We start from the raw sequence: 13,077 nt of genomic DNA on the forward strand, positions 1-13,077 counted from the left end.
GCTTTAACATGGAACGCCATCACTTACCATTGGCTGAGATGAATAGAGCTGTAGGGCTTCTTCAAGGTGGCATGCGACAAAATGATGTAGCTCTTCGTTTGGGGGTCTCCCAAAGTGTTATCAGTCGATTGTGGCGGCGTTTCCGTGAAACTGGCAGTCCAGCCAAACAACATCCAGGGCGAGGATGCGCTACAACTGCAGTTCAAGACCGATTTTTGGTCTTAACCGCAAGAAGACAACCGACAATCACAGCACCTGAGTTGGTTAACGTGTTGCAGCAGACGCACCAGGTAACCATTGGTCGTGATACTGTCAGAAATCGACTGCATGAAGCAGATCTCCACAACAGAAGGCCACTAAGATGTCCACCTTTGTCGAGAGGCAATCGCGGTAGAAGATCAGAGTGGTGTCAAGAACATCAAAACTGGGATGCAAATGATTGGGCCACAGTTTTGTTTACAGACGAATCCAGATTTAGATTTCATCCAGATTCTCGTCGAGTAAGACTGTGGAGACGACCTGGAAATAATGAACGTTTGAGACATGTCCAGGAAGTCCACACATACAGAGGTGGTACAGTAATACTATGGGGCGGAATCATGATCGGCGGCAGAACAGATCTCGTTTGTCCAAATCGCTCCCTCACAGCTCGACAGTACCTCGACACCATTCTTCTACCTATCGTCCGTTCGTTTGCTGGTCCTGTTGGTGAAAACTTCCACCTAATGCACGGTAATGCTCGTCCACATGTCGCGCGTCTAGTGACTGACTGGCTCACCAACGAAGGAGTTGATGTATTGCCATGGCCAGCACAATCACCGGACCTGAATCCCATCGAGCATGTGTGGGACATGCTTCAACGAAGAATTACTCCGCATATGGGGAACATTCACACAACGTTTCAATTGAGAGAGCTTTCAATCGCTGAATGGGCAAATCTACCTCAACAAGACATTGACAATCTCATTTTGTCGATGCACGATAGATGTAGGGCCGTAATAAACCAGCGTGGAGGCCATACTTTGTACTGATTCCAATTTTTTTTTGTATTATGATTTTTTTTCGGGGTGCCAAAGAAGAACCATATTTTTTTTTTAGTTTTGCTTATATGCGCACTCAGTATTTTTGACCATTTAATAAATTTTGTTGTAAGTTACATTCGTTTTATAATCACCCGTCAACTTTTTTTTCCCTAAAGCGATCTAAAAAAAAATTATTGCCATTTTTAAAAATATCCCTAGACTTTTCCGATGTGTGTATTTCAACAATGAGTCGGGTCGATGTGTGTCAAATGCACAACCAAACTCGATACAGATGCTTCAATAAAATTTCTCTCCCTCAACGTATCTGACAGCAGCTTTTTGTTTCTGACCTCGGAGTTCGGCTTGGATGTCTTCCAGAGTCTTCCCCTTGGTTTCGGGAACGTAAAAAACGATGAAAACCAGCCCGAGTAGGCAGCAGCAGCTGAAGGTAAAGAACGGCACATGCATTCCGTAAGTATCATTTGACCAGTGGAAGAATTTCGATATAAGGATCACGATGACGCTGTAGAAAATGTCCATGAAACAGAGAGCAATAGCCTTAACACTAGTCGGGTAGATCTCTCCCATCACCAGGAGAGGAATCGTTTGTAGACCGACGCTGAAGACGACGACGAAGCAGAGGAGGGCGACCAGCGGGACGAAATCGAAGCTGCTGGTGTCGACCTCGGTGCAGTTCTTCAGGTAGAGGAAGACGCCGTTGAGAAGCAGCGTCAAAGCCGTGCCCGTAGTCGAGACGATCAGCAGCGGCCTTCTGCCGGAGATGTCGACCACGAAAGATGTCAGCGCCGAGAGGAAAAGCTGCACCGAGAAGTATATTATCGTGGCTAGGCTGGAGGAGATGAAACCTTCGGCCTCTTTGAATATCGTTTTGCAGTAGAATATTATAGCTGTGGTGCCGCTGAGCTGTTGGATTCCTCTGAGACCTGTGAAGAAGTCAAAAATTATCATTTCTCCAGTTTTCCAGTTTTAGGTTGCTGAGTTGATATTCTGTATATTCACTACATTCCAAGTTGGAAATATCCAACAGTTTATTAGATCAATAATCAATGCATACACTCGTACATTCTGTCAATGAAATACCGTGAATCGATTATTCAAAAAGCCCGCATGAAGGGGTTTCCGAAATCACTTTTGTGCTAGGTTGGCACAACTGTCCTGAGCTTCTATGGGCTTTGTTATCCCCTTTGTTATCTCCTTTGTTAGTTATCCCCATTTCATAAATGGATACATAAAGGAGGAATTCTCATTCTATATTTGCAAAATATCTTCAGTCTTCCATATAGAATTATTATTATTACTCAATATTATGTATGAGTATTTAGTGTGTTTATCAGTCTCATAGATACTTTGATTAATGTTGTAAAATAGGGGAATTAGTATTTCAGTAATTAGTAAATAAGTATTCACATGCCTGGGACGCCATCTATCAATGAGAGGAAAATGTTATGTGTCAACCAACTATTTGAAGAAATCTCTAGTGATAGCCATTTGTTTACAGAACACTATTGGATATGAATATTTCACATTCTTGGGTTCCAAACACTACTTCATAGTTAACAAGCTATTCCCAAGACTTCCTTTGCGCAGGCTATGGGTTCCCCAGATTTTTCAACATAAAAAATGTATCATGTATTATTTTGAAAATTTGTTACATGAACCGTTTTCACTTAAATTATCAATTCTTTCATTGAAATCTGATTTGTCCAATATCACAATCAATCTTTTCCTTTTTTTTCTTTCTTTTGTGAATTACCACCTAACTTGTCTTTTCGACAAGTTAGGTTCTGAATTGAACTTTCAACTCCGACCTTAAAGTTCTGCAATATTCTACCCGTCGACCTTAAAATGATTACAAGTGTGAGAAAATTTTAAAACCACTTGAAAACAAGTTCAAACAAAAAATCCAACATTCTTTGGTTTGTATGATATCTTACCTTTGTTATACATTTTTGCTTTATTGGGTTCTTCATTTCACCCACGTACTAAAAACAATAAGGACAAAACTTTGGTGTCGGATAGATCAGGAGTATATAAGCTGACTTGTGGCTCTTGTCCAAAACTGTATATTGGCCAAACAGGAAGAACATTTTTCCAACGAATTAAAGAACATAGGAGTAGTTTTGTAAATAGAAAGACCAATTCCACATTTGCAAACCATCTTTTAGCAGAAGGACATGAGTTCAATCATGAGTACGAGGTGTTACATTTAGAAGAGAAGAGTTTGAAACTTAATCTTCTAGAATGTTTAGAAATCAATAGATTCAGGAATTCGGGTAATTTACTGAATGATCAATTAGAACTCAATAACTCTCCGTTACTGAATATATTTTTTCAAATGTGAAAATGGAATATAAGTGCAGGTAATTTAATTCGTTAGAAACTCAGGTAAAATATCAGCTACTTAAAATTCAGGTACTTCGTTTACAGATACTTTGATTTCAGGTACTCCATAAACTATATATATATATATTTAGTATTGAATGTGTAGAATTAGTTGAAAGACACGCCAGATGAAGCCATTGTATGGCGAAACACGTGTTGCGTTTTTGTAAAACAATTTAGTGAAAATCTCACAATAAAGTGTTTTTGGAATACGTTAAATTTGCTTCTGTTTCGAATATGAAATTTGGTTGCATATAATGTTTTGTTACAATATTCCACTGTTAGTATAGAAAAGCACAGTACTGGAATTTATGTGCCTAGGTGTAACCCATATATCCAATATCATATCATGGTGTTTTTGTACCGATTTTATAAAATGAACGAATGAATAAATTGAACTAAATTACATGTATTGTGTATGTATCCAAACTGCGGGCAAGAGAAATTAAAAAATGTTTGTGATTCGGTAACTTTTCCTATAATTTCGAAAAACTGAATCTCACCTAAGGTAGTAAACAATCCTTTACGGTTGCCCTTTACAGTGACCAAATCGAAAACGGACCCCCGATTGTCCGCCTGTTCCTGGATAGCTCCCGAAATCCTCGTCAGCTCCTCTGTGACCTCCTCTACACCCCGGAAAGTTTGAAGACTCTTCCTCGCTTCTGCAGTCCTATCATGCATCAAAAGATAGTACGGACTCTCCGGCATCCAGCTGAAAGTGACCAGAAGCAGTATCGGGAAGATTGTGCCGATGTAGGCGACGGTGTCCAGAGCTAGATAGGCCCCGAAGATGTTTATCAATAGTATCCCGAAAACGATGCAGACTGGGCACAATGATGCTAGCAGGCCTCTGATTTTTGGGTCGGCAATCTCGCCCAGGTACATGGGAACTGAAATATTTTTAGGTGAATGGTTTGTTTTGAGCAAACGGCAAACTATTCAAATAGAAAGAAAAAATATTACAGTCTATTTCCTTAGACAGCAGAGTAATCTGTACTTAAAAATGCGAAACTCACTCACTTAACACTCATTCATGCACCTCTGTTTCTCCGTAAGTGGTAAGTCCTAGAAAGCTAAAATTTGGTATATAGGTGCTTCTCAGGTCTTATATTCCTACTGAAAATTACCTTTCCATCACGGTTTCTCCGTACTGCCATATTTTCGGAGGCTGAAATTATGTATGTAGGTCCGTTTTATGTTCTGGATGTGCAATAAAAAAATTTTTTCAAATATTTCAAGTAAGACGCCAACCGCGAGGAAAAAGGCGTGTTTATAAAATTATTTTTAATATATCCTTTATCTAATCTGCGCATAATGTGATCAATATGGCCCCTTACAGCATGAAATTTGAATGAATATTTTCGAAGATACCTACTACAGATTTAAAATACAGAGGTTGAGGCGGCAATTATACAGGGTGTCCCTGGACTTCCTCTTTTCCTCTCGGGAATGTATAGATGGGGTCAAAATATCACCAGTACTTCATATAACTTTTTTCCTAAAAGTCTTCGTAACCAAGTTACGGGCCCTCGAAGTTACAAAATGAAAAATGTTTTTCTTTGATAACTTTTCAAGTGAATATTCAAATTCATCCAAATTTTGGTAATTGACTAAACAAATGAATTCCGTCGATGAGCTTTCATGCAGGAAGTCAGTTGTTTTGCTACAAAGTCAGGAACGGACTACCCTCGATGGTCCACACCCCAAAACTTTGAAATGACAGATATTTTTCAATATTTTTCAACAAAATAAGGTTACTTGGACAATTTTATGAATAAAAGTACTCGTGTGGAAAGTCGATCGGAGCAACGAGCAACGACATCAAACCCGCTCGTCCACCATTATTTGAAATGAATAATTATCAAAGCAGAAATAATAATGATAACGTTAATTCAACAACATTTATAACAGGAATAATACAAAGTATGCTAAAATGAAGTCGTAAACAAAAAGTACAGTACCTATATGGAAGTTTAAGTCACAATTGTGATAGCAGATATTTTTTCAAAAGAAATATCAAGTTCTGTAGATTCGTGGTGTTTTTAAACTAACAAGCTACTCTACTATGAAATATCGAATTCATTCCATATTTTGTATGTACATAATACGTGTGGAATAATCACGTTTCGTGTTGATCAGTTATCTGAATCTCATGAAACTCAACATTCGAATGTTTCAAATTCTTCTTCACAGCTAAACTGTTGAGGAGTTTCATTGATAATTATAATTTTATGGGAGAAATTCTTTAACACGAATCTAAATTTAGCTGAAAAAACGCACATCGGAAAAAATATTTACTATACTAATAAAAAACAAACGAATGAACTACAAAAACGGCTGCACATGATCAGGTGAAAAATATCCAGGGAATAATTATGTTCCATTTCTTTCACAGATGTTGACAAAAAAACCTTTTAGAAAGTTTTGATAAAAAATGAGAAACTGGAATGCGATTTTGTTTTGTTGAGTGGTGCGTTGTCATATGACTATCATTGTATTGTCAATATTCTAGAGAATATTTTGAATTTTTTTGATATGGCCGAACAATTTACATTCAAAGAATATGCAGATATGCATGTATTTTATGGACGAGCATTTTGTAATGCTGCAGAAGCTCGTCGTCTGTATTCCGAGCATTTTCCCAATCGAACGGTACCGTCAAGAGAAACATTCGAGCGTGTCGATCGCAGCTTGAGGGAGACAGGTATGTAATAATTAATAATTAATTTGAGCACGTTGTTTTATTTCGATATTATTGTAGGTACAGTTTTGCCAAAATGAGGTGGTGAGGGCGCTCCTAGGACTGTACGTACCGTTGTATTGGAGGAAAATATTTTGGAAGTCGTCGCTGATAATCCTTCAATGAGCATCAGAAATCTATCAGAACAGTTCCATACATCCAAGTCCACTATTCCTAGAATAATTAGGGAACAACTGCTCCACCCATTTCACATCCAGAAGGTACATGCCATGACACCTCAAGATTTTCCAGCACGACTGGAATATGCCAATTGGTTCATGGATAGGCAAAGAGAGGATATGACTTTTATTAATCGAGTTTTATTCACTGATGAAGCAGGTTTCAGTAGAGATGGAGTTATCAACTCTCATAATCTCCATATATGGGCCGAAGAAAATCCCCATGGGATATTGCAAACCAAACACCAACGGAAATTCAACGTGAATGTTTGGGCTGGTATCATAGGAAACCATCTTATAGGACCATTCGTTCTACAGGACCGATTGAATGGAGAACGTTATTTGGAGTTCATTCAGAACGATTTGAATGGACTTTTGGAACATGTTCCATTGCAAACCCGAAGAGATATGTGGTTTATGCATGATGTCGCTCCTCCTCATTTCAGTTTGATTGTTCGAGACCATCTGAACCATATTTTCCACAATAGATGGATTGGTAGAGGTGGGCCATATTCATGGCCATCGCGGTCTCCGGATTTAAATCCATTGGATTTCTTTCTGTGGGGGCATCTAAAAAGCCTTGTTTACGCTACACCTATTCCCACAAGAGATGCATTGTTGAATAGAATAACATTACATTGTGAAGCCATACGAAACGACCCTGGAATGCTATTTCAAGTACAGAGAGGGTGTCTTCGCAGACTAAGAAAATGTATAGAGAGAGAAGGTGGTCATATCGAGCAGTTTCTGTAGCGGATTTTTCATTTCTGTTTGCTCTTGAGGCTCTTGAGTTTCGTTAGTTAAACGTGTTTGCATTATAAAAATTCGTTATGAACATTTTACCTATCATTTCTATTTTCCTTAAAAACTAATACTTTCGAATAATGGTAGACATCTCAGGATAAATGTTGTTGAATTAACGTTATCATTATTATTTCTGCTTTGATAATTATTCATTTCAAATAATGGTGGACGAGCGGGTTTGATGTCGTCGAGTGAAACGACATTTTTATCAAGACTCGTTGCTCCGATCGACTTTCCACACGAGTACTTTTATTCATAAAATTGTCCAAGTAACCTTAATTTGTTGAAAGATATTGAAAAATATCTGTCATTTCAAAGTTTTGGGGTGTGGACCATCGGGGGTAGTCCGTTCCTGACTTTGTAGCAAAACAACTGACTCTTGCATGAAAGCTCATCGAAGGAATTCATTTGTTTAGTCAATTACCAAAATTTGGATGATTTTGAATATTCACTTGAAAAGTTATCAAAGAAAAACATTTGTCCCGTTACTTGGTAACGAAGGATTTTAGGAAAAAAAGTTGTATGAAGTACTGGTGATATTTTGACCCCATCTATACATTCCCGAGAGGAAAAGAGGAAGTCCAGGGACACCCTGTATATTACTCTTTCAAGAGTAACCTCAAAAAAAAACATGTTTATATTGTCTACTAACAAAAAAAGCTGTGAACGTTATATATTAAGTATCAGCATTGCACTCGTGCGGAGCCGGAGCGAGTCGCAGTAAATCATAAATAAATCGCTGTTTCATAGCGCATTGTTCAAGTATCACATACCTGCAGAGCTCACCTGATTAAATCAGGCATACCCGAGATTTTTAATATTCGCTGGAAAAGAGGATGACGTCATGATTCGGTCCGATCTAATAGTGCTTTAACTAGGTACTTTATTACCTGAAGAATATTTATTAATGATGAAACCTTTGCGTCTTGATCAATGTTGTTATCAGTAAATTATACTTAGTTTGTGCATTAAAATGGCTACTTCAGTTTTCTCTCCGGCAAAACGAATGAGCAAATGTGCTTTTTCAGTTAATAAAAAAACTATTATTCTTATGACGCTCTTATACACTAAAATCCTTCGTACCTATACCGTTGATACTCTGGTGAAAATGCAAGGGACGAGAATTTCAAAATCATTGATATACAAATTCAAGAATGAGAGAAAAAATTAGGCTGTGGAGTCACCAAAATCATCTTTATGAAGAAAAACTGTGCTTGCTGATGTAAACTGCAAACTTTCAATTAGAATAACAGTATAGTACTTTTATTTTAAGTAAGAAATACCGACCCGCGACAAAATAATGGGAGCCTTGAAAGAAGACAAAGTATGTCTCCAATGGTAGGCAGAAAGAAATTATGTGGAAAACTTTGAAAGAATCAAATTTCAGTTCGGAAAAACAAAACAGAAAATAGATTTCAACAGAAATTATTTGCCGGAGGAAACATTTATTAAAAGAGTGTCAACATAATAATGGAACGATTTTTTATTCGGACGATATTTGGCTTAACGAAGGATATATCATTGTGAAAATGTGGCAAGACAGTTACAAGTTCATGTCAAGCATTTTCAGTAGGCTGGTCTACCAGAAAACGACTGATTATTACCCACATTGGAAGTGTTGATGGTTTTGTTGAGGGTGGTTTATTAATGTTTGCATCAATCAATGCATGAAGACAAGAACGACAATGTGTTTGAAGAATATTCTGGCAAATGTTATACCTCATTTCACCTAACTCTGTAATTTTGATGAATATTGTAAATTATCTTTCTGGAAAGGAATACCAACTATTTATTGTAAGAAGAAAAGCTTATATCATTGAGTGGCTTCCAAAACAAACATACCATTTGATAGAAGAATGATCCATGCATTTATAATGAGCGTTAATTACTTTTCACCATTAGGAAATAGAGCATGAGTAACTTAAACGGAACAAATGCCTAACCTGCTGTAAACGACAAGCCATCCGCAGCTCCTGCCAACACCCTCCCTACAAACATCAACGTGGAGGAATCCGCGAAGCCGATCAGCAACCACGACGTCACGAAGGGTAGCGAAGAAAAGATGATCAGTCTCTTCCTGCCGAATCTATCGACGATCAAGGCAGTGACAAAGGCTCCGAAGATGGCGCCCACCAACGGGGCCACGACTAGCCACGACCCTTCTTCGCTGCTTATCTGGAAATGGTATTGTCCGCTTTGCAGGGTGGGAACGAAGGGTGAAGGCCAGCCGTAGTGCATCTCGCTGCATATTATGCCCAAGTTTGCTGAAAATAGAAAGAAAATTCAAAATCTTGTGGCGGTTTATTTAATTATTGAAATTAACAATATGGAAATTAGTGTCAAAAATAGAGTCTATTTTCGAAAACTTATGAGCAAGTACAAGCTAACATACTTTAACAAAAATACGACGTTCACTTGCCAAAGTTTACTTGTGCAAATATTCGAAAAATTACGGCAAATGGGTTAAGTTCGGTTTGAAGGGATTTAAGTCTGTTCGGCCCCACAGTACAACCATCATTCAAAAAACTCGCTTGAAAGGATTGTCGAAATTATTTTTGTAGCCAGGTTGGCACAACTCTCTATACTCAACGCGGAGTTTGAGTGTCATCCGTTATTTAGATGTGGTGAAAGATTGTCTTTCACTCTTCTGAGCCATCAACATCCGTAACATTCTCACATTAGCTATGATGTTATACTCTGGGGATAACTCAACTGGGGCATTCAAACTTTTTAAATTGCAGAAAAAACTCTCAGAATAATAACTAATTCTAGTTATGGAGACCTTGGTTTTGGAAATTGAGAATAATGCCGTTACCTTCATTATTTTTGTACAACGTTATCATAGAAATTCATAAAAAATCAACTTCAATAATTCAGCAATCAGACCTGCATGAGTATGATACCAAACATGGTAACAAAATTTGAACAAACCGCTATCGTTTTGGGTAAATCACAAAAGAACACTCTGAATTTCAACCTCTACAACTATCTTCCAGATAATTTTAAAATTCTTAGTATGTCCAAATTCAAAAACAATAAAAAATTATCTTTTGAGCTTTTGCTTCAATTCTGTCAAAGAGCACGTGAATCATTTCAAATGTTTATGATGTCAACATACTCAATTTTGTTTTATATTTTTGTATTTGTGATTCTTGTTTGTTTTTATACTATTTCAATTGTTCGACTGACCATTACTTTTTTGACTTGATACAAACATTTTATTACGTAACGTAGTGAAATAAATTATCTACCAATCTAAGAGAACTTAAAATCGCAAGAAACGCCTTGCTACTCTAGTGCCAAAAAACCTGAAATTTCTGCAGAAACTTGATCGTGTAAAGATCGGCGAAGAAGGTGAAGCAGTAAATAATGAATATTACCTGTGCGTTATGCGACATTTGAGACAGCAAATTCGTCGAAAGAGACCAGTTATGCTAAAAGAAAACTCATGGATTTCGCACCATCTGGTAAGGCTATCATTATGAACGAATATCTAGCGAAAAACTCAATAAATCTTATCAAACAACCAGCATATTCACCTGCCGATTTTTTTCTTTTTCCAAAACTCAAATCACCACTTCGAGACGCCGTTTTCAGTAACCAACATACTAATTATTGCAATCTACACAGTTTATTTCATGAATCCCACACTTTTCTTTTCTGTGGTCTTATTTTTTGAGTTGCCCAACACTTGACAGCCATTTTCTAGTTCAATTTTTCGAAAATTCATACTTATACAATATAAGTTTAAAAATGTCCGTATAGGACGAAACTGCAGAAACGTTGATTACAAATAAAAGTGGTAAAAAACATAGATATTTTCATTTTTCTTTTCATTATGGTTTCCTACCACGTAGTAACGGCTACATCCATCAATTTATTACTAAAATAACAAAACAACTTCAATCAAATGGGTGTTTCATTATTATAACATGAGAACCTTATAACATATTTCAGAGATTTGAGGGTTTCTTCTAAACGATTGAAACGGTTCAATAACGAAGCAGAAGTCAACCAAATGGTATTGTAATTGTTTGGTATTTATTGGTTGATTAAATATAAAAATTTATCTAAAAAGCTAGATCTCACCAGTTATAGCGGCGATGTATTGGTAGATTCGACTTCCAGAAGATTTTTTCGTGTTAACACTTGCCAGTACACCCATTACGAGAGCAAATCACTAATTTATCAAAACTTTGTTGGGATCGCAGACATATGGACTACTGTCCGATCTATTAACGAAGCGCTAACTGATTACATTCATTAACCATTTAAATTGTGTGTTAACATGGAGTCGAAGTGATCAATTTGCTCAATTGTTCGGGAAGATGCCAAATGAGGAATATTTTTCAGCTGAGCCAGAAAATCAAAGAGTGTTACTTCCACAACTATTAGAAATAGAGTATATAATCGTTAGTACGTTAGCCAAATTCATTTTTATATTATTGGACAGGCAATGTTATATGAAATGACAGCTGAAATTATCATTTTTAAAACTGCTTTCGAAGAAAGGAAGACAAAAATAAAAACACATCACAAAATGTGTCATGTTGATAATATAGAAAATAAAAATTTGTATCTTTATTAAAACTCTTCTCAAAACGGTATGGGCTTATGAAAATTCAATCCAATATAGGTACCAATCAAAACATTCTTGGACATTTCACGGGTTCGACGCGTGTTCTTATTACTCAAAACAAGAAATTTAAAATCAGGTCTATATTTTATTATTAAGTATTACATTGGTCGAACAATGATGATGGTCGTCGTGGACTGAAACGGCCGATAATTCATCAAGTGTGATACATGGCAGAACAGTGTATATGAAATATCTAGAAAAATCCTCTTCCGTTTTTTATCTTTTGTGAAAAATAAGAGCTTTGGATCAAGAAAGTAAACTCTTCGAATATATCTTGAAAATGCTTGACGCTTTTACGATTTCAGTACATCGTTTGATTGACTTTTAAAACACTCAACTTTTTCGTGGTTTAACCGACCGTTTAGATTTGAAGATCTAGCAGATCTTAACAGCCAGTAAAATCCAGATGTATTTATGTTGAGTAAATGAAACATTTTTACTTTCTACCAGTTTACGATAATAACTGGAGTCTTATCCATGCCGCTGAAAATATTCAAGCGATAAACCGATACTGAATACCTGAGCTACAAATAACAAGTGTGTCATTTCACCTTCATTGTTGTTTTCGGGTAACTTGTTCACTTTTCCACACGTACACTAATTCTGTTATCGATATGAGTTGAGCATTGACCACACGACCAAAATGAAGAAAATATTCGATTGTTCAAAGTTCAATTTCAGGATATTTCAATATTTTGCGGCTATCGGAGGTAAGTTGAGTTTGCCACTCATATTTAGTCAATTGAATAGCAAAGATTTAGGATAGTGCTCCAGAGTGTGTCGGCGATGTTAAAGACCTAATCTTTAAAAAAAGTTTTGGAAATGACTATATCAGTTTTGACCTTGCCTTGAATGCTTGACGGCTGGTAATAATTTTGGAAATTTTCGTGGCTATAAAGTAACATTGAACTTGGAATAATTTTACAATGAAAAATATGAATCAAATGAAGAAGCCACCGATGGATTTTTTCGAAGATACATGATTGAAAATTCTGATCATGTTTTCCTGATGACTTCATTTTGGTTTTGAGAAATGATTGAGAAACCATATAGAACCGTATTCATGTAAAAAGAAACAAAGAGCACCACTGCAAAACCCAAGATCGAACTGGAATGTAAATGACGACACATTTATAGTCCGTTCATAATTTGTCGATAGCACAAAATGAGGGCCCAAGTCATAAAACGGTCGTAAAACTCGTAAAATCATAGGCGGAGGTTCCTGAGGTGTTTATTCATTAAATATAAAGCTTCAGTTTATATTCGAAACTTGCCTTGAAAGGGTGAAGT

General features: G+C 36.7%; 2 protein-coding genes across 4 annotated transcripts in view; one reads left to right on the top strand and one right to left on the bottom strand.

The window, feature by feature from the left end:
- The window catches only part of LOC111509117 (facilitated trehalose transporter Tret1), a 40,122-nt gene that overhangs the window by 14,438 nt on the left and 12,607 nt on the right, over positions 1–13,077 (top strand). The window contains exon 1 of one of the 3 annotated variants that reach the window (XM_074176747.1): positions 12,289–12,497. The exons of 1 other annotated variant lie outside the window; for it this stretch is intronic. In XM_074176747.1, the coding sequence (XP_074032848.1) occupies positions 12,431–12,497 (67 nt within the window). In that variant the 5' untranslated portion in view covers positions 12,289–12,430. Of the gene's footprint in view, positions 1–12,288; positions 12,498–13,077 lie in introns of those variants that run through there. One more of the 3 variants, XM_074176748.1, reaches the window with a different exon arrangement.
- Positions 735–11,412, bottom strand: LOC111509118 (facilitated trehalose transporter Tret1). Its single transcript, XM_074176746.1, has 4 exons — positions 11,238–11,412; positions 9,092–9,412; positions 3,929–4,315; positions 735–1,966 (listed from the first exon to the last, which is right to left on the bottom strand). Exons 1-4 carry the CDS (start codon positions 11,311–11,313, stop codon positions 1,320–1,322), a joined length of 1,431 nt encoding a protein of 476 aa, XP_074032847.1. The 5' UTR covers positions 11,314–11,412; the 3' UTR covers positions 735–1,319.

This window comes from Leptinotarsa decemlineata, unplaced genomic scaffold, assembly GCF_025532065.1.
Source record: "Leptinotarsa decemlineata unplaced genomic scaffold, Ldec_3_MD MMD2_tig00002082_RagTag_RagTag, whole genome shotgun sequence".
Lineage (NCBI taxonomy): Eukaryota > Metazoa > Arthropoda > Insecta > Coleoptera > Chrysomelidae > Leptinotarsa > Leptinotarsa decemlineata.